The sequence below is a fragment of the Nannobrachium achirus genome (genome assembly GCF_963921795.1).
Source record: "Nannobrachium achirus genome assembly, chromosome: 11".
Taxonomy (NCBI): domain Eukaryota; kingdom Metazoa; phylum Chordata; class Actinopteri; order Myctophiformes; family Myctophidae; genus Nannobrachium; species Nannobrachium achirus.
Window position 1 is genome coordinate 29,798,519 of NC_137820.1, and position 22,745 is coordinate 29,821,263.

Here is a 22,745-nt window from a genome sequence, read left to right on the forward strand (position 1 = left end):
GGAAAAGAACATTTATATCCACGATCAGCTTTCCGCTAGGGTCTGTAGAGCAGCTGGTTCTCAACCTGTGGGTCGGGACCCCCAGGGGGATCCCCAAATTATTTTGGGTGGTCCCCAGATGATTAACTTAATGTGCAACATTGTTTTCTCACTCAACAGTAAACAAACCAACATAAAGTTTAAGTGTATGGAGGATATCTGCACATTTCTATGGAGGGTATTTGCACATTTAATGTATCATACCCTCCATAGAAATATTAGAAATATAAAGTCCTTAAATTGTCACTTTAGAAATGTTCTAAAGTGACAATTTAAGGACTTTGTAATACCTCTAAAATGACAAATTAAACATTGGCCATTATCTCTGGAATGGAAGGTCCAATCTGCTCAGTTCAAAGCTTTTTGGATGTGTGACTTTGAGGACATTAAGCATAATTATACCTTTCAGGTTTCTGGGGATAAAAGTATGTTAATTCTTCGGGCCAGGCTGGGCCTCGGGTCGGCCCAGTAAGGCTCAGTTAGGGCCAGGCCTTAATTATCAGGCCCGTTGAGAACTCTGAAAAGGTGCCCAATATTCGAAGACATAAAGAAAAATTCTGACCACAACTTTCCTTTAATTTCAAAGCTCATGTACCACGTCTGGGATCAGCTGCAGCTACGATGTGAACAGTAAGGAAAAAAAATATTTGTATTGATATGGCTCCACGTTCACAAAACATGTCGATTTTAGTTTATTACACATAGTTAACAACCTCTTCTTTCCGTACATTTCCTGCGTAGGCTGCACATGCTCCTATAACGGAAAAACCTACCATTACGGCGCAACCATCTACAACACCACGGACGGAGACGACAGCTGCATTACAGCTGTGTGCGGGGCCAACGGCACCATCCACAGGAACATCTATCCATGCTTAACAACCACGCCCATGCCAGTTACCACCACCCCGTTCATCACAACCGCCGAGGCCATCACAACTACAACGCTGCCGACCACTGTCTTCACTTTCACCACACCTGGTGAGATGCAATTTGATGTTTTAGAACTGTGGTGCTCAATCAGCGGTCCAAGGATTAGCAGTGGTCATTGAGGGGGCTCCAGGTGTTCCGAGTGGTAACCAAATGGACCCTTAGGCTGCACTCACACTGAGACGCACTTTTTTTTTTAAAGTTCAGTCAAAGTTGTGTGTTCAGTCAAAGTCTGTTCCAAAAAAGAATACATTTCCCACAATGCTTTGCGGAAGTGGGCGGTTCTGCTTGAGGAGGAAGCAGATATGGTATTTGGCCATGTAGTTCTTTTGGAGGTGTCATCGGGTGAAGGCAGAGTACCTGCTGCTTTTTGGTGACAGGTAAAATGGATTTACAAGCTCACAGCGTGCCACCATGCGACACGTTGTGAGCTTGTAGATCTGCTATTTAAAAAAGTTACTTTTAACAAAGTATTTGTATGTTTCAGTATTGATACTTTTATTTAAGCAATGAATTTGAGTATTTTTTTCACCACTGTATATTTGTATGTTTCAGTATTGATACTTTTATTTAAGCAATGAATTTGAGTATTTTTTTCACCACTGTATAAAGCTTACATTTTATTATGAATAGCACATTCAATCAATTGCATCTGTGTAGGCATCACTGTCACCATGTATGACATGTAAAGAAATATTTGTAATATTCATTGTTATTGTCGAATGTTTACTGTTACACACACTTAACTTTAATTTATTTATAATATTTTTCGTTCTGAAATGGAGGTTTCATGTCACTGCAGTGCAGACAGGCTCTGCTACTGTGGAGTGGAGTACTAAACTACAAGTGAACACACCTGTGTGGGATTGCATCATGGCCTCTCTGTCCTATTGGTTGGCAGTTGAACCCTGCCCTTCTGTCTCATCAAGTGCAGCTGGTCTGCCCTCTAATGCTTGCCTACAACAGTCCCTGTGCTTGTGTGCTTGTGTGCTTGTGTGCTTGTGCTTAAGCAACAACTGCACCACAGGACTCTCGGTTACATGTCTCCATTCAGACATGTCTCCTTTCCGACATGTCTCCATTCCGACACTAACCCTATCTCTAACCCTAACCCTAAACCTTAGGCCCATGGGAGTGTCGCCACTCCGACAATAAGAAGTCACTGTCGGAATGGAGATATGTCTGAATGGAGACATGTTCCCCAGGACTCTCACAAGCACTCAAACCATGTGACTTCCATCCGGAATGCATTGTGCTGTCTCTGCCCCCCGCTCCCCCCACACAACTCTCACTAGACTTTGTGCCTTTAGGTCTGTAGCCGGCCTTACAGATCTTTAACTCTTGAGCAGTGGCGGTTGGTACCTATATTGCGCCCTGTGCGAGGTAGTATAGCGCCGCCCTATGGCCGCGCAAAGCGCGGCCGGAATCTTTTTTTTTTTTTTTTATAAAAAAAAAAAATCTGATTTTTTTTAAAGTTAACACTTATGTTGCAATGATTTTTTCCGGCCAATGTCCCGCGTTGCCATGGTTACCATAGACTTCCATGTAATTGTGCAAGTGTGTAAAAAGTGCACGCCCATGCCTAGATGATGCACCACGTGTGTAGATGCTGTTCACAGCTTTCAAACAAAAAAATCCGCTTGGAAATCCGTGCAGGCATTCATGATGTATCAGCCATTATGTTTTCTTCAGATGTAAACAAACATGGCTGCCATGTTTGAAAGAATGGGTTGGTATGGGGGTTAAACATGCAATTTCGCGATCGCGATCATGCCTAATACATTTCTGGAGGTCCAAAAAATATTTTTGAAACATTTTTATTTTTATTTATTTTTTTTTATTTTTTTTCAAAAACGGCCCAAACTCGGGAAACTCGGGGTTGGCACAGCACTAGTACCAATACAAACTCGGGAAACTCGGGGTTGGCACCATATGTGTTAAAAGCGGTTCGGTTCTACACGGCGGCAGAACCATTTTGGGCTTAATATAATAGGGTTTATAAAAGCATGATCTGACTGTCTTATGCCTCATTCACACTGTAAGCAGCAAAGCTAATGGTTTGCTTGGTAATTCAATGTAATCTCAATGGAAACCAGCTTTAAGATGCTGGATATGCTGAGAACAAAGCTTGGAAAGCTTTAAAGCTGGTTTCCATTGAGATTACATTGAATTACCAAGCAAACCATTAGCTTTGCTGCTTAATTACAGTGTGAATGAGGCATTAGTCTTACCTTGGGCTGGTCAGGAGAAATGGTTCTTTCACAGTCACGCACAGTGAGACAAGACTATAGAGTTCCTATATCCTGGCTGATAGAGGTCTGTGTTTTGTAGAGGAAAGTCTTTTTTATTTTTATTTTTTTCATGCGCCCCCTCAAGGTGGCCCCCTGGGCGAGTGCCCCGCTAGCCCCCCCTGCAGGCCGCCTCTGCTCTTGAGAGTATAAAATGAAAGTTATAATATAGCTGCAGGCAGCGATAAAGTGGCCAAGCCAGGAAAAGGTAGGAAAGCAAAAAAGCTGGAAAAGCAAGAAAAGTGGGAAAAGAAATCAAAGAAAAACTAGAAGCAGTGTTCCTCCGAGAACAGGTCTCTGGCAGTTCAGGTATTTCTTTTTTTGCCTCCTGGTGGCGCTATAATAGGCCAAAGTGAAAAGGGTGCCACGTGTTCTTGGGCTTTTCACAGCAATCGGACGCTGCATGCGTGATTTGAGGCATTTGGTTCCAAAAATGTGTTTTGCTATAAACGGCCAATGTGAGAAGGGTGGCATCTGTTCCTTGACCTAGTGGGAATGTGCATGCAAACTTTCATGCAGGCTGAGACGTTTTGGCCACTTTATTGCTGCTTGCAGCTATATTTATTATTGTGGGCTCGCCTATAAGGCGAGCACACTTTAGATATTGTCATTGTGGGCTCGCCTATAAGGCGAGCACACTTTAGATATTGTCATTATTTATTTGTTTATTTATCTATCAGTAGACGGGATCTTCGGTTCCTTTCTACTCCTACATACTTAGTGAGAAAATGAAAATAAAAACATCAATGTGTTCAGCTTACAGTGGTGAAGTGTGCTATTATTTATTATAGCAATCGGCCAAATGGTGGCGCTGTAGGAAGCCTTCGAAAGTGCGATCTTTGAACAGGTATAGCTCATGCTGTGTTATACGTACAGCCATGAAACCTGTATACACTTATGCGTCTCCTAATGCCGAACAACTTTTACCCTCTAACTTTTGACCTCTGACCTTTAGGTCTCCCACAATTCGGAATTATATGAAAAACAGTAAAAATCTATCTCCTCCTGGGATTTTCGCGTCAAGTGCACAAAACTTTTTTCACATGAACTTTGGACCAATACGGTCAGATTGATCAACCAGATTTTTTTTAAAGTGAAATATAATTTTTTAATGATTCAATCAATATTGCGGTTTTATGCAAATTATTCTTCGGCCTCTAAATCATACATGCAAAGTTACACGTTCATGGCATTTGGCAAAGATGTGGAGGGTTAGTCAAAGTATCACTGAAACCAATTTTATTCCAATCGGCCAAAGGGGGGCGCTATACGAAGCGTCTGAAAATTCAAACTTCAAACGGGCATAAGTCATGACTCGTTTCGTTTGAAGACATGCAACTTGTTACACGCGTGCTTTGACTCAAGCGGAAGACATCTGTGTCGTTGTTAAGTAAGCTCCGCCCTTCGATTTTCCGCCATTTTGAGCAGTTTGTAAAACGCGTAAACCCGCTTTTATTCTGGAATTTTCGCGTCACGTGCACAAAACTTTTTTTACGTGAACTTTGGACCGATATCTAAAGATCTGTCAGATCGGATTTCTTTAACATTGAAACATGCTTTTTTAAATAATTCAAACAATATTGCATTTTTATGCAAATTATTCTTCTGCCTCTAAAACATACATGCAAAGTCACATTTTCATGACAAAATAGTGTAGAGGGTTAGTTCAAATATCACTGAAACCAATCTTACCCCAAATGGCCAAAGGGGGGCGCTATATAATTTTGAGCAGTTTGTAAAACGCTTAAACCCGTTTTTATTCTAGGATTTTTTTTGCAATTTGCATGAAACATTCTACATGCAATCTAAGGACCTTTATCTAACATGCCTATGAAGTGCACACAAAAAAATATAAAATAATAATAATAAATATAGCTGCAAGCAGCGATAAAGTGTCCAAAGCCAAAAACACCTCAAATCATGAACACAGCCTGGGATGTGCGTGAAATCTTGCAAGCACATTCCCAATATGTCAAGGAACAGATACCAACCTTCTCACATTGGCCTGTCATAGCGCCACCAGCGGGTCAACTTTTGCATAACACATTTTTGGAACAAAATGGACCAATCTTTGACGTCAGTAACGTCAAAGAGAGCACTGCCTGCGATCTTGACATTTTGTGCTTTTATAGCCATTGTTTTCTGGCTTGAAGCGAGCCCACAATTGTTTCGAAGGAACAATATTTTTCTAGTTGTGGGCTCGCCTATAAGGCGAGCACACTTTAGATATTGTCATTATTTACTAGGCAGGCAGTCAGTGCAAGTATCAAAAAACTTCGGTTCCTTTCTACTCCTACATACTTAGTGAGAAAATGAAAATAAAAACATCAATGTGTTCAGTTTACAGTGGCGAAGTGTGCTATTATTTATTATAGCAATCGGCCAAATGGTGGCGCTGTAGGAAGCCTTCGAAAGTGCGATCTTTGAACAGGTATAGCTCATGCTGTGTTATACATACAGCCATGAAACCTGTATACACTTATGCGTCTCCTCATGCCGAACAACTTTTACCCTCTAACTTTTGACCTCTGACCTTTAGGTCTCCCACAATTCGGAATTATATGAAAAACAGTAAAAATCTATCTCCTCCTGGGTTTTTTTCGATACGCGCACAAAACTTTTTTCACATGAACTTTGGACCAATACGGTCAAACTAATCTCGGCGGATTTCTTTTAAAGTGAAATATAATTTTTTAATAATTCAATATATATTGCGGTTTTATGCAAATTATTCTTCGGCCTCTAAATCATACATGCAAAGTTACACGTTCATGGCATTTGGCAAAGATGTGGAGGGTTAGTCAAAGTATCACTGAAACCAATTTTATTCCAATCGGCCAAAGGGGGGCGCTATACGAAGCGTCTGAAAATTCAAACTTCAAACGGGCATAAGTCATGACTCGTTTCGTTTGAAGACATGCAACTTGTTACACGCGTGCTTTGACTCAAGCGGAAGACATCTGTGTCGTTGTTAAGTAAGCTCCGCCCTTCCATTTTCCGCCATTTTGAGCAGTTTGTAAAACGCGTAAACCCGCTTTTATTCTGGAATTTTCGCGTCACGTGCACAAAACTTTTTTTACGTGAACTTTGGACCGATATCTAAAGATCTGTCAGATCGGATTTCTTTAACATTGAAACATGCTTTTTTAAATAATTCAAACAATATTGCATTTTTATGCAAATTATTCTTCTGCCTCTAAAACATACATGCAAAGTCAGATTTTCATGACAAAATAGTGTAGAGGGTTAGTTCAAATATCACTGAAACCAATCTTACCCCAAATGGCCAAAGGGGGGCGCCATATAATTTTGAGCAGTTTGTAAAACGCTTAAACCCGTTTTTATTCTAGGATTTTTTTTGCAATTTGCATGAAACATTCTACACGCAATCTAAGGACCTTTATCTAACATGCCTATGAAGTGCACACAAAAAAATTATAAAATAATAATAATAAATATAGCTGCAAGCAGCGATAAAGTGGCCAAAGCCAAAAACACCTCAAATCATGAACACAGCCTGCGATGTGCGTGAAATCTTGCAAGCACATTCCCAATAGGTCAAGGAACAGATACCACCCTTCTTACATTGGCCTGTTATAGCGCCACCAGCGGGTCAACTTTTGCACAACACATTTTTGGAACAAAATGGACCAATCTTTGACGTCAGTAACGTCAAAGAGAGCACTGCCTGCGATCTTGACATTTTGTGCTTTTATAGCCATTGTTTTCTGGCTTGAAGCGAGCCCACAATTGTTTCGAAGGAACAATATTTTTCTAGTTATTTATCTATCAGGCAGGCAATCAGTAGACGGGATCTTCGGTTCCTTTCTACTCCTACATACTTAGTGAGAAAATGAAAATAAAAACATCAATGTGTTCAGTTTACAGTGGCGAAGTGTGCTATTATTTTTTATAGCAATCGGCCAAATGGTGGCGCTGTAGGAAGCCTTCGAAAGTGCGATCTTTGAACAGGTATAGCTCATGCTGTGTTATACATACAGCCATGAAACCTGTATACACTTATGCGTCTCCTCATGCCGAACAACTTTTACCCTCTAACTTTTGACCTCTGACCTTTAGGTCTCCCACAATTTGGAATTATATGAAAAACAGTAAAAATCTATCTCCTCCTGGGATTTTCGCGTCAAGTGCACAAAACTTTTTTCACATGAACTTTGGACCAATACGGTCAAACTAATCTCGGCGGATTTCTTTTAAAGTGAAATATAATTTTTTAATAATTCTATCAATATTGCGGTTTTATGCAAATTATTCTTCTGCCTCTAAATCATACATGCAAAGTTACACGTTCATGGCATTTGGCAAAGATGTGGAGGGTTAGTCAAAGTATCACTGAAACCAATTTTATTCCAATCGGCCAAAGGGGGGCGCTATACGAAGCGTTTGAAAATTCAAACTTCAAACGGGCATAAGTCATGACTCGTTTCGTTTGAAGACATGCAACTTGTTACACGCATGCTTTGACTCAAGCGGAAGACATCTGTGTCGTTGTTAAGTAAGCTCCGCCCTTCGATTTTCCGCCACTTTGAGCAGTTTGTAAAACGCGTAAACCCGCTTTTATTCTGGAATTTTCGCGTCACGTGCACAAAACTTTTTTTACGTGAACTTTGGACCGATATCTAAAGATCTGTCAGATCGGATTTCTTTAACATTGAAACATGCTTTTTTAAATAATTCAAACAATATTGCATTTTTATGCAAATTATTCTTCTGCCTCTAAAACATACATGCAAAGTCACATTTTCATGACAAAATAGTGTAGAGGGTTAGTTCAAATATCACTGAAACCAATCTTACCCCAAATGGCCAAAGGGGGGCGCTATATAATTTTGAGCAGTTTGTAAAACGCTTAAACCCGTTTTTATTCTAGGATTTTTTTTGCAATTTGCATGAAACATTCTACACGCAATCTAAGGACCTTTATCTAACATGCCTATGAAGTGCACACAAAAAAATTATAAAATAATAATAATAAATATAGCTGCAAGCAGCGATAAAGTGGCCAAAGCCAAAAACACCTCAAATCATGAACACAGCCTGGGATGTGCGTGAAATCTTGCAAGCACATTCCCAATAGGTCAAGGAACAGATACCAACCTTCTCACATTGGCCTGTTATAGCGCCACCAGCGGGTCAACTTTTGCACAACACATTTTTGGAACAAAATGGACCAATCTTTGACGTCAGTAACGTCAAAGAGAGCACTGCCTGCGATCTTGACATTTTGTGCTTTTATAGCCATTGTTTTCCGTCTTGAAGCGAGCCCACAATTGTTTCGAAGGAACAATATTTTTCTAGTTATTATTATTATTATTTATTTTGTGTGCACTTCATAGGCATGTTAGGTTAAGGTCCTTAGATTGCATGTAGAACGTTTCATGCAAATTCCTCAAAAATCCCAGGATAAAAACGGGTTTAAGCATTTTACTAACTGCTCAAAATGGCGGAAAATCTAAGGGCGGAGCTTACTTGACAAAGACACAGATGTGTTCCTCTTGAGTCAAGGCACACGTTTAAGCGAGTTGCATGTCTTCAAGCCAAATTAGGCATGACTTATGCCCGTTTAAAGTTTGAATTTTCAAGCGCTTCGTATAGTGCCCCCCTTTGGCCAATTTGAATAAGATTGGTTTCAGTGATATTTGGACTAACCCTCTAAGTCTATTCTTTGCCAAATGTCATGAACATGTGACTTTGCATGTATGTTTTAGAGGCAGAAGAATAATTTGCATAAAACTGCACTATTCATTGAATTATTAAAAAAAGAATGTTTCAATAAAAAAAACAAAAAACGATCAGACAGATCTTTAGATATTGGTCCAAAGTTCATGTAAAAAAGGTTCTGTGCATGTGACGCGAAAATCCCAGGAGGAGATAGATTCATAGGTCAAAAGTCAGAGTTGCAAAGTTGTTCGGCATGAGGAGACGCATAATGTGTGTGTATACCGGTTTCATGGCTGTATGTCAAACAGAGCATGAGCTATATCTGTTCAAAGTTTGCGCTTTCAAAGGCTTCCTACAGCGCCACCCTTTGGCCAATTGTTGCTAGCTTCGTGTTTTTTCCGTTTGACACAAAATATGCAGTGCAGATAGATTCTCCAATTAACAATTATAACAAACATTTTAGCTCAATACCCAAAAGAGAAATGTAATGTCTCACTGGGGCCCAAACTATTGAAAATAGCAGATCTAAAAGCTCACAATGTCAAATTGAGACATATTGTGAGCATATTGTGAGCTTGAGCTACTATTTACAAATGTTTTTATTTTATGTATGACATTTCTTAGATATTTGGGGATAAGAAAGGATTAGATTTTAATTTAAAATCTAATGTTTTTAAATAATTATAATAATTAATTAAAGCTGCAAGCAGCATTGACCGGGCCCTCGCAGCTCTACCCACGTCACAAGGGGCAACAGCCAATCAGAAGAGGGGACGGGGACGGGAGTTAAACCAATTAAACCAATTAAGGTGAAGGACTCTTAATGAGGTCATATGACACCACCCACACGTCTGTACGACAAACGGTTCATGAGATATAGAGGCACTTCCTGTTTGGTGAAGGGCACTTCCTGTTTGGTGAAGGAAGCGCCAATTAAGGTTAAGGACTCTTAACACTTGGGGAGCCAAACTCGTTCAGGGACGAGACATGGCCACTAGATGTCACTGTGCCACAGGAAGTTATATCGTCGAGGGACGAGGCACGAAACAGTTAACTTTTGGAGCCTGCAGCTGCCCTTTGAACTGGCTGAGATCATTACGTCACCCAGTCAGTGCAGGCAGCCCCTATGGGGAAGACATGACGGAAGGAATTATAATGCTTTACATTCTACTTTGAAACATAAGAATGGCTTTAGCTCAGAATGACATGAAAACTGCCACATGGAAGCAGAGAGCTGATTGTTTTCACGGCGACATTTACCGCGATTTTACCGCGATTTTACCGCGATTTTTTTCGCGAGCGTTTGTAAACAAATGGATTACCTCCTCCATCTTCTCTGGACACGCACGTGCACACGCACGAAGCTTGCGAGGCACGTCAAAACAAAGCGTAAGTCAATGGTGGCACCAGCAACAGCCTTAAATGTTATAAACCTTAGCAGCCCATGTGTTAATCAAGTCATATGACACCACCCACATGTCTGTACGACAAACGGTTCATGAGATATAGAGGCACTTCCTGTTTGGCAAAGGGCACTTCCTGTTTGGCGAAGGAAGTGCCAATTAAGGTTAAGGACTCTTAATCATGTGATATGACGCCACCCACACGTCCGTACGACAAACGGTTCATGAGATATAGAGGCACTTCCTGTTTGGCGAAGGGCACTTCCTGGTTGGCGAAGGAAGCGCCAATTAAGGTTAAGGACTCTTAATCAAGTCATATGACACCACCCACACGTCTGTACGACAAACGGTTCATAAGATGTAGAGGCACTTCCTGTTTGGCGAAGGGCACTTCCTGTTGGCGAAGGAAGTTTGACGCTTCGCCACGGGCACTCCGTTTTACGAAAACTCACGATTCGCACAACTTTTCATCGTTAAGGTATATATGCTTGGTTGAATATGCCGAGCGAATTTGAAGTTGATCCGATTAACCCCCTAGGAGGAGTTCGTTTAAGTGCGACACGTGAAAACGGCCAAATATAAGCCAAAACGCCACAAATTAGAAAAAATTGCTGACTTCCTCTTTGGTTTCGGACGTGGCGCCAAGAGACTTTCCGGACATGTTACAGGTGTGTACCAATTTTCATACGTGTAGGTGAAACCGTATAGTGAGGCTGCGCCGTTGAAGATTTCTAGGGGGTGCTGCTGCACCATTAGGCCACGCCCCCCTTTATTTATTTTTAAATACGTAATTTTTCGCCACTTGTGATGTCCGTGCAAAGTTGCGCAACTTTTGGAGTACGTTTGGCGCCTCAAAAACGCGATTCTTTGCGGAGAATAAGAATAATAAACATTGCGATTACAATAGGGTCCTCACACTACTGTGTGTGCTCGGGCCCTAATAATACAAAGGGAATATAAAGGGACTCACGACACCTAAAATGGGTCTGCTTGGGAAACAGTAATTTAAAAGATGGCACCCTTTAGGACAAAAGAGCTATCAATCTCTACAAAAATGTTTCTGATTTTCTTTGGTTGTACTTGATCAGTCATCATTTTTTCTGTTTTATTTTTCCCAAACACAGAATCACTGTTCACCACGACAACACCTATGGTGAATGTAACAACTGCGAAACCTGTTGTGACGACAACCTCTGTGCCGACCACAACTATCCACGAAACAACTGTTGTCACTTCCAAGCCCATTGTTGTAACCACGACGACCAGTGTACCAACAACAACAACAAAGGAAACCACAACCAAACCTGTTGAAACAACCACAAAGGAAGCAACGACAAAGCCACCAAAAGTAGTAACAACTGGTCCAACAACAGCTTCTACGACAGTTATCCGTAAAACAACAACTTCCGTACCTGTAGTTACAGCAACAAGCACAGGAACAACTGTTGTTTCTTCAAAACCAATTGTTGTAATCACGACAACCAGCGTACCAACAACCACAAAAACAACAGCGGAAACTACAAGCAAACCTGTTTCTACTACGGTTATCCGTGAAACTACCACCTCTGTTCCAGCTACTACCACTAGTCCACCAGTAACAACTATTATCACTTCCAAGCCCACTGTTGTAACCACGACGACCAGTTTACCCACGACAGCTGAAATTACAACCAAACCCGTTGAAACTACCACAAAGGAAGCAACGACATCTCAGACTGTATCAACAACAAAGCCACCCAAAGTTGTAACAACTGGTCCAACAACAGTTTCTACTACGGTTATCCGTGAAACCACCACCTCTGTTCCTGCTACTACCACTAGCCGACCAGTAACAACTGTTATCACCTCCAAGCCCACTGTTGTAACCACAACGACCAGTTTACCAACAACAGCGGAAATTACAACCAAACCTGTTGAAACTACCACAAAGGAAGCAACGACATCTCAGACTGTATCAACAACAAAGCCACCCTTAATTGTAACAACTGGTCCAACGACAGTTTCTACTACAGTTATCCGTGAAACCACCACCTCTGTTCCTGGTCCTGTTACTACCACTAGCCCAATAACAACTACCATTAGCCCAATAACAACTACCACTAGCCCAGTAACAACTGTTATCACTTCCAAGCCCACTGTTGTAACAACGACGACCAGTTTACCCACAACAGCGGAAATTACAACCAAACCTGTTGAAACTACCACAAAGGAAGCACCGACATCTCAGACTGTATCGACAACAAAGCCACCCAAAGTTGTAACAACTGGTCCAACGACAGTTTCTACTACGGTTATCCGTGAAACCACCACCTCTGTTCCTGCTACTACCACTAGCCGACCAGTAACAACTGTTATCACCTCCAAGCCCACTGTTGTAACCACAACGACCAGTTTACCAACAACAGCGGAAATTACATCCAAACCTGTTGAAACTACCACAAAGGAAGCAACGACATCTCAGACTGTATCAACAACAAAGCCACCCTTAATTGTAACAACTGGTCCAACGACAGTTTCTACTACAGTTATCCGTGAAACCACCACCTCTGTTCCTGGTCCTGTTACTACCACTAGCCCAATAACAACTACCATTAGCCCATTAACAACTACCACTAGCCCAGTAACAACAGTTATCACTTCCAAGCCCACTGTTATAACAACGACAACCAGTTTACCCACAACAGCGGAAATTACAACCAAACCTGTTGAAACTACCACAAAGGAAGCAACGACATCTCAGACTGTATCGACAACAAAGCCACCCAAAGTTGTAACAACTGGTCCAACGACAGTTTCTACTACGGTTATCCGTGAAACCACCACCTCTGTTCCTGCTACTACCACTAGCCGACCAGTAACAACTGTTATCACCTCCAAGCCCACTGTTGTAACCACAACGACCAGTTTACCAACAACAGCGGAAATTACAACCAAACCTGTTGAAACTACCACAAAGGAAGCAACGACATCTCAGACTGTATCAACAACAAAGCCACCCTTAATTGTAACAACTGGTCCAACGACAGTTTCTACTACAGTTATCCGTGAAACCACCACCTCTGTTCCTGGTCCTGTTACTACCACTAGCCCAATAACAACTACCATTAGCCCAATAACAACTACCACTAGCCCAGTAACAACTGTTATCACTTCCAAGCCCACTGTTGTAACAACGACGACCAGTTTACCCACAACAGCGGAAATTACAACCAAACCTGTTGAAACTACCACAAAGGAAGCAACGACATCTCAGACTGTATCGACAACAAAGCCACCCAAAGTTGTAACAACTGGTCCAACGACAGTTTCTACTACGGTTATCCGTGAAACCACCACCTCTGTTCCTGCTACTACCACTAGCCGACCAGTAACAACTGTTATCACCTCCAAGCCCACTGTTGTAACCACAACGACCAGTTTACCAACAACAGCGGAAATTACAACCAAACCTGTTGAAACTACCACAAAGGAAGCAACGACATCTCAGACTGTATCAACAACAAAGCCACCCTTAATTGTAACAACTGGTCCAACGACAGTTTCTACTACAGTTATCCGTGAAACCACCACCTCTGTTCCTCGTCCTGTTACTACCACTAGCCCAATAACAACTACCATTAGCCCAATAACAACTACCACTAGCCCAGTAACAACTGTTATCACTTCCAAGCCCACTGTTGTAACAACGACGACCAGTTTACCCACAACAGCGGAAATTACAACCAAACCTGTTGAAACTACCACAAAGGAAGCAACGACATCTCAGACTGTATCAACAACAAAGCCACCCAAAGTTGTAACAACTGGTCCAACGACAGTTTCTACTACGGTTATCCGTGAAACCACCACCTCTGTTCCTGCTACTACCACTAGCCGACCAGTAACAACTGTTATCACCTCCAAGCCCACTGTTGTAACCACAACGACCAGTTTACCAACAACAGCGGAAATTACAACCAAACCTGTTGAAACTACCACAAAGGAAGCAACGACATCTCAGACTGTATCAACAAAAAAGCCACCCTTAATTGTAACAACTGGTCCAACGACAGTTTCTACTACAGTTATCCGTGAAACCACCACCTCTGTTCCTGGTCCTGTTACTACCACTAGCCCAATAACAATTACCATTAGGCCATTAACAACTACCACTAGCCCAGTAACAACTGTTATCACTTCCAAGCCCACTGTTGTAACAACGACAACCAGTATACCCACAACAGCGGAAATTACAACCAAACCTGTTGAAACTACCACAAAGGAAGCAACGACATCTCAGACTGTATCAACAACAAAGCCACCTAAAGTTGTAACAACTGGTCCAACGACAGTTTCTACTACGGTTATCCGTGAAACCACCACCTCTGTTCCTGCTACTACCACTAGCCGTCCAGTAACAACTGTTATCACCTCCAAGCCCACTGTTGTAACCACAACGACCAGTTTACCAACAACAGCGGAAATTACAACCAAACCTGTTGAAACTACCACAAAGGAAGCAACAACATCTCAGACTGTATCAACAACAAAGCCACCCTTAATTGTAACAACTGGTCCAACGACAGTTTCTACTACAGTTATCCGTGAAACCACCACCTCAGTTCCTGGTCCTGTTACTACCACTAGCCCGATAACAACTACCATTAGCCCAATAACAACTACCACTAGCCCAGTAACAACTGTTATCACTTCCAAGTCCACTGTTGTAACAACAACGACCAGTTTACCCACAACAGCGGAAATTACAACCAAACCTGTTGAAACTACCACAAAGGAAGCAACGACATCTCAGACTGTATCGACAACAAAGCCACCCAAAGTTGTAACAACTGGTCCAACGACAGTTTCTACTACGGTTATCCGTGAAACCACCACCTCTGTTCCTGCTACTACCACTAGCCGACCAGTAACAACTGTTATCACCTCCAAGCCCACTGTTGTAACCACAACGACCAGTTTACCAACAACAGCGGAAATTACAACCAAACCTGTTGAAACTACCACAAAGGAAGCAACGACATCTCAGACTGTATCAACAACAAAGCCACCCTTAATTGTAACAACTGGTCCAACGACAGTTTCTACTACAGTTATCCGTGAAACCACCACCTCTGTTCCTGGTCCTGTTACTACCACTAGCCCAATAACAATTACCATTAGGCCATTAACAACTACCACTAGCCCAGTAACAACTGTTATCACTTCCAAGCCCACTGTTGTAACAACGACAACCAGTATACCCACAACAGCGGAAATTACAACCAAACCTGTTGAAACTACCACAAAGGAAGCAACGACATCTCAGACTGTATCAACAACAAAGCCACCTAAAGTTGTAACAACTGGTCCAACGACAGTTTCTACTACGGTTATCCGTGAAACCACCACCTCTGTTCCTGCTACTACCACTAGCCGTCCAGTAACAACTGTTATCACCTCCAAGCCCACTGTTGTAACCACAACGACCAGTTTACCAACAACAGCGGAAATTACAACCAAACCTGTTGAAACTACCACAAAGGAAGCAACAACATCTCAGACTGTATCAACAACAAAGCCACCCTTAATTGTAACAACTGGTCCAACGACAGTTTCTACTACAGTTATCCGTGAAACCACCACCTCAGTTCCTGGTCCTGTTACTACCACTAGCCCGATAACAACTACCATTAGCCCAATAACAACTACCACTAGCCCAGTAACAACTGTTATCACTTCCAAGTCCACTGTTGTAACAACAACGACCAGTTTACCCACAACAGCGGAAATTACAACCAAACCTGTTGAAACTACCACAAAGGAAGCAACGACATCTCAGACTGTATCGACAACAAAGCCACCCAAAGTTGTAACAACTGGTCCAACGACAGTTTCTACTACGGTTATCCGTGAAACCACCACCTCTGTTCCTGCTACTACCACTAGCCGACCAGTAACAACTGTTATCACCTCCAAGCCCACTGTTGTAACCACAACGACCAGTTTACCAACAACAGCGGAAATTACAACCAAACCTGTTGAAACTACCACAAAGGAAGCAACGACATCTCAGACTGTATCAACAACAAAGCCACCCTTAATTGTAACAACTGGTCCAACGACAGTTTCTACTACAGTTATCCGTGAAACCACCACCTCTGTTCCTGGTCCTGTTACTACCACTAGCCCAATAACAACTACCATTAGCCCAATAACAACTACCACTAGCCCAGTAACAACTGTTATCACTTCCAAGCCCACTGCTGTAACAACGACGACCAGTTTACCCACAACAGCGGAAATTACAACCAAACCTGTTGAAACTACCACAAAGGAAGCAACGACATCTCAGACTGTATCGACAACAAAGCCACCCAAAGTTGTAACAACTGGTCCAACGACAGTTTCTACTACGGTTATCCGTGAAACCACCACCTCTGTTCCTGCTACTACCACTAGCCGACCAGTAACAACTGTTATCACCTCCAAGCCCACTGTTGTAACCACAACGACCAGTTTACCAACAACAGCGGAAATTACAACCAAACCTGTTGAAACTACCACAAAGGAAGCAACGACATCTCAGACTGTATCAACAACAAAGCCACCCTTAATTGTAACAACTGGTCCAACGACAGTTTCTACTACAGTTATCCGTGAAACCACCACCTCTGTTCCTCGTCCTGTTACTACCACTAGCCCAATAACAACTACCATTAGCCCAATAACAACTACCACTAGCCCAGTAACAACTGTTATCACTTCCAAGCCCACTGTTGTAACAACGACGACCAGTTTACCCACAACAGCGGAAATTACAACCAAACCTGTTGAAACTACCACAAAGGAAGCAACGACATCTCAGACTGTATCGACAACAAAGCCACCCAAAGTTGTAACAACTGGTCCAACGACAGTTTCTACTACGGTTATCCGTGAAACCACCACCTCTGTTCCTGCTACTACCACTAGCCGACCAGTAACAACTGTTATCACCTCTAAGCCCACTGTTGTAACCACAACGACCAGTTTACCAACAACAGCGGAAATTACAACCAAACCTGTTGAAACTACCACAAAGGAAGCAACGACATCTCAGACTGTATCAACAACAAAGCCACCCTTAATTGTAACAACTGGTCCAACGACAGTTTCTACTACAGTTATCCGTGAAACCACCACCTCTGTTCCTCGTCCTGTTACTACCACTAGCCCAATAACAACTACCATTAGCCCAATAACAACTACCACTAGCCCAGTAACAACTGTTATCACTTCCAAGCCCACTGTTGTAACAACGACGACCAGTTTACCCACAACAGCGGAAATTACAACCAAACCTGTTGAAACTACCACAAAGGAAGCAACGACATCTCAGACTGTATCGACAACAAAGCCACCCAAAGTTGTAACAACTGGTCCAACGACAGTTTCTACTACGGTTATCCGTGAAACCACCACCTCTGTTCCTGCTACTACCACTAGCCGACCAGTAACAACTGTTATCACCTCCAAGCCCATTGTTGTAACCACAACGACCAGTTTACCAACAACAGCGGAAATTACAACCAAACCTGTTGAAACTACCACAAAGGAAGCAACGACATCTCAGACTGTATCAACAACAAAGCCACCCTTAATTGTAACAACTGGTCCAACGACAGTTTCTACTACAGTTATCCGTGAAACCACCACCTCTGTTCCTCGTCCTGTTACTACCACTAGCCCAATAACAACTACCATTAGCCCAATAACAACTACCACTAGCCCAGTAACAACTGTTATCACTTCCAAGCCCACTGTTGTAACAACGACGACCAGTTTACCCACAACAGCGGAAATTACAACCAAACCTGTTGAAACTACCACAAAGGAAGCAACGACATCTCAGACTGTATCAACAACAAAGCCACCCAAAGTTGTAACAACTGGTCCAACGACAGTTTCTACTACGGTTATCCGTGAAACCACCACCTCTGTTCCTGCTACTACCACTAGCCGACCAGTAACAACTGTTATCACCTCCAAGCCCACTGTTGTAACCACAACGACCAGTTTACCAACAACAGCGGAAATTACAACCAAACCTGTTGAAACTACCACAAAGGAAGCAACGACATCTCAGACTGTATCAACAACAAAGCCACCCTTAATTGTAACAACTGGTCCAACGACAGTTTCTACTACAGTTATCCGTGAAACCACCACCTCTGTTCCTCGTCCTGTTACTACCACTAGCCCAATAACAACTACCATTAGCCCAATAACAACTACCACTAGCCCAGTAACAACTGTTATCACTTCCAAGCCCACTGTTGTAACAACGACGACCAGTTTACCCACAACAGCGGAAATTACAACCAAACCTGTTGAAACTACCACAAAGGAAGCAACGACATCTCAGACTGTATCAACAACAAAGCCACCCAAAGTTGTAACAACTGGTCCAACGACAGTTTCTACTACGGTTATCCGTGAAACCACCACCTCTGTTCCTGCTACTACCACTAGCCGACCAGTAACAACTGTTATCACCTCCAAGCCCACTGTTGTAACCACAACGACCAGTTTACCAACAACAGCGGAAATTACAACCAAACCTGTTGAAACTACCACAAAGGAAGCAACGACATCTCAGACTGTATCAACAACAAAGCCACCCTTAATTGTAACAACTGGTCCAACGACAGTTTCTACTACAGTTATCCGTGAAACCACCACCTCTGTTCCTGGTCCTGTTACTACCACTAGCCCAATAACAACTACCATTAGCCCAATAACAACTACCACTAGCCCAGTAACAACTGTTATCACTTCCAAGCCCACTGTTGTAACAACGACAACCAGTTTACCCACAACAGCGGAAATTACAACCAAACCTGTTGAAACCACCACAAAGGAAGCAACGACATCTCAGACTGTATCGACAACAAAGCCACCCAAAGTTGTAACAACTGGTCCAACGACAGTTTCTACTACGGTTATCCGTGAAACCACCACCTCTGTTCCTGCTACTACCACTAGCCGACCAGTAACAACTGTTATCACCTCCAAGCCCATTGTTGTAACCACAACGACCAGTTTACCAACAACAGCGGAAATTACAACCAAACCTGTTGAAACTACCACAAAGGAAGCAACGACATCTCAGACTGTATCAACAACAAAGCCACCCTTAATTGTAACAACTGGTCCAACGACAGTTTCTACTACAGTTATCCGTGAAACCACCACCTCTGTTCCTGGTCCTGTTACTACCACTAGCCCAATAACAACTACCATTAGCCCAATAACAACTACCACTAGCCCAGTAACAACTGTTATCACTTCCAAGCCCACTGTTGTAACAACGACGACCAGTTTACCCACAACAGCGGAAATTACAACCAAACCTGTTGAAACTACCACAAAGGAAGCAACGACATCTCAGACTGTATCGACAACAAAGCCACCCAAAGTTGTAACAACTGGTCCAACGACAGTTTCTACTACGGTTATCCGTGAAACCACCACCTCTGTTCCTGCTACTACCACTAGCCGACCAGTAACAACTGTTATCACCTCCAAGCCCACTGTTGTAACCACAACGACCAGTTTACCAACAACAGCGGAAATTACAACCAAACCTGTTGAAACTACCACAAAGGAAGCAACGACATCTCAGACTGTATCAACAACAAAGCCACCCTTAATTGTAACAACTGGTCCAACGACAGTTTCTACTACAGTTATCCGTGAAACCACCACCTCTGTTCCTCGTCCTGTTACTACCACTAGCCCAATAACAACTACCATTAGCCCAATAACAACTACCACTAGCCCAGTAACAACTGTTATCACTTCCAAGCCCACTGTTGTAACAACGACGACCAGTTTACCCACAACAGCGGAAATTACAACCAAACCTGTTGAAACTACCACAAAGGAAGCAACGACATCTCAGACTGTATCAACAACAAAGCCACCCAAAGTTGTAACAACTGGTCCAACGACAGTTTCTACTACGGTTATCCGTGAAACCACCACCTCTGTTCCTGCTACTACCACTAGCCGACCAGTAACAACTGTTATCACCTCCAAGCCCACTGTTGTAACCACAACGACCAGTTTACCAACAACAGCGGAAATTACAACCAAACCTGTTGAAACTACCACAAAGGAAGCAACGACATCTCAGACTGTATCAACAACAAAGCCACCCTTAATTGTAACAACTGGTCCAACGACAGTTTCTACTACAGTTATCCGTGAAACCACCACCTCTGTTCCTGGTCCTGTTACTACCACTAGCCCAATAACAACTACCATTAGCCCAATAACAACTACCACTAGCCCAGTAACAACTGTTATCACTTCCAAGCCCACTGTTGTAACAACGACAACCAGTTTACCCACAACAGCGGAAATTACAACCAAACCTGTTGAAACCACCACAAAGGAAGCAACGACATCTCAGACTGTATCGACAACAAAGCCACCCAAAGTTGTAACAACTGGTCCAACGACAGTTTCTACTACGGTTATCCGTGAAACCACCACCTCTGTTCCTGCTACTACCACTAGCCGACCAGTAACAACTGTTATCACCTCCAAGCCCATTGTTGTAACCACAACGACCAGTTTACCAACAACAGCGGAAATTACAACCAAACCTGTTGAAACTACCACAAAGGAAGCAACGACATCTCAGACTGTATCAACAACAAAGCCACCCTTAATTGTAACAACTGGTCCAACGACAGTTTCTACTACAGTTATCCTTGAAACCACCACCTCTGTTCCTGGTCCTGTTACTACCACTAGCCCAATAACAACTACCATTAGCCCAATAACAACTACCACTAGCCCAGTAACAACTGTTATCACTTCCAAGCCCACTGTTGTAACAACGACGACCAGTTTACCCACAACAGCGGAAATTACAACCAAACCTGTTGAAACTACCACAAAGGAAGCAACGACATCTCAGACTGTATCGACAACAAAGCCACCCAAAGTTGTAACAACTGGTCCAACGACAGTTTCTACTACGGTTATCCGTGAAACCACCACCTCTGTTCCTGCTACTACCACTAGCCGACCAGTAACAACTGTTATCACCTCCAAGCCCATTGTTGTAACCACAACGACCAGTTTACCAACAACAGCGGAAATTACAACCAAACCTGTTGAAACTACCACAAAGGAAGCAACGACATCTCAGACTGTATCAACAACAAAGCCACCCTTAATTGTAACAACTGGTCCAACGACAGTTTCTACTACAGTTATCCGTGAAACCACCACCTCTGTTCCTCGTCCTGTTACTACCACTAGCCCAATAACAACTACCATTAGCCCAATAACAACTACCACTAGCCCAGTAACAACTGTTATCACTTCCAAGCCCACTGTTGTAACAACGACGACCAGTTTACCCACAACAGCGGAAATTACAACCAAACCTGTTGAAACTACCACAAAGGAAGCAACGACATCTCAGACTGTATCAACAACAAAGCCACCCAAAGTTGTAACAACTGGTCCAACGACAGTTTCTACTACGGTTATCCGTGAAACCACCACCTCTGTTCCTGCTACTACCACTAGCCGACCAGTAACAACTGTTATCACCTCCAAGCCCACTGTTGTAACCACAACGACCAGTTTACCAACAACAGCGGAAATTACAACCAAACCTGTTGAAACTACCACAAAGGAAGCAACGACATCTCAGACTGTATCAACAACAAAGCCACCCTTAATTGTAACAACTGGTCCAACGACAGTTTCTACTACAGTTATCCGTGAAACCACCACCTCTGTTCCTGGTCCTGTTACTACCACTAGCCCAATAACAACTACCATTAGCCCAATAACAACTACCACTAGCCCAGTAACAACCGTTACTTCCAAGCCCACTGTTGTAACAACGACGACCAGTTTACCCACAACAGCGGAAATTACAACAAAACCTGTTGAAACTACCACAAAGGAAGCAACGACATCTCAGACTGTATCGACAACAAAGCCACCCAAAGTTGTAACAACTGGTCCAACGACAGTTTCTACTACGGTTATCCGTGAAACCACCACCTCTGTTCCTGCTACTACCACTAGCCGACCAGTAACATCTATCTTCACCTCCAAGCCCATCGTTGTAACCACAACGACAAGTTTACCCACAACAGCGGAAATTACAACCAAACCTGTTGAAACTACCACAAAGGAAACAACGACATCTCAGACTGTATCGACAACAAAGCCACCCAAAGTTGTAACAACTGGTCCAACGACAGTTTCTACTACGGTTATCCGTGAAACCACCACCTCTGTTCCTGCTACTACCACTAGCCGACCAGTAACAACTGTTATCACCTCCAAGCCCACTGTTGTAACCACAACGACCAGTTTACCAACAACAGCGGAAATTACAACCAAACCT

The 22,745-nt window shown here is 42.8% G+C and overlaps 1 protein-coding gene across 1 annotated transcript in view; it reads left to right on the forward strand.

The window, feature by feature from the left end:
* LOC308294269 (mucin-2-like) overlaps nucleotides 1–22,745 on the forward strand; it is a gene marked incomplete at both ends in the record, with an annotated part of 70,627 nt that overhangs the window by 31,979 nt on the left and 15,903 nt on the right. Inside the window, 2 exons of the mRNA XM_080736995.1 lie at nucleotides 650–669; nucleotides 781–1,020. Coding sequence (XP_080593121.1) covers nucleotides 650–669; nucleotides 781–1,020 — 260 coding nt within the window. The remainder of the gene's footprint in view (nucleotides 1–649; nucleotides 670–780; nucleotides 1,021–22,745) is intronic.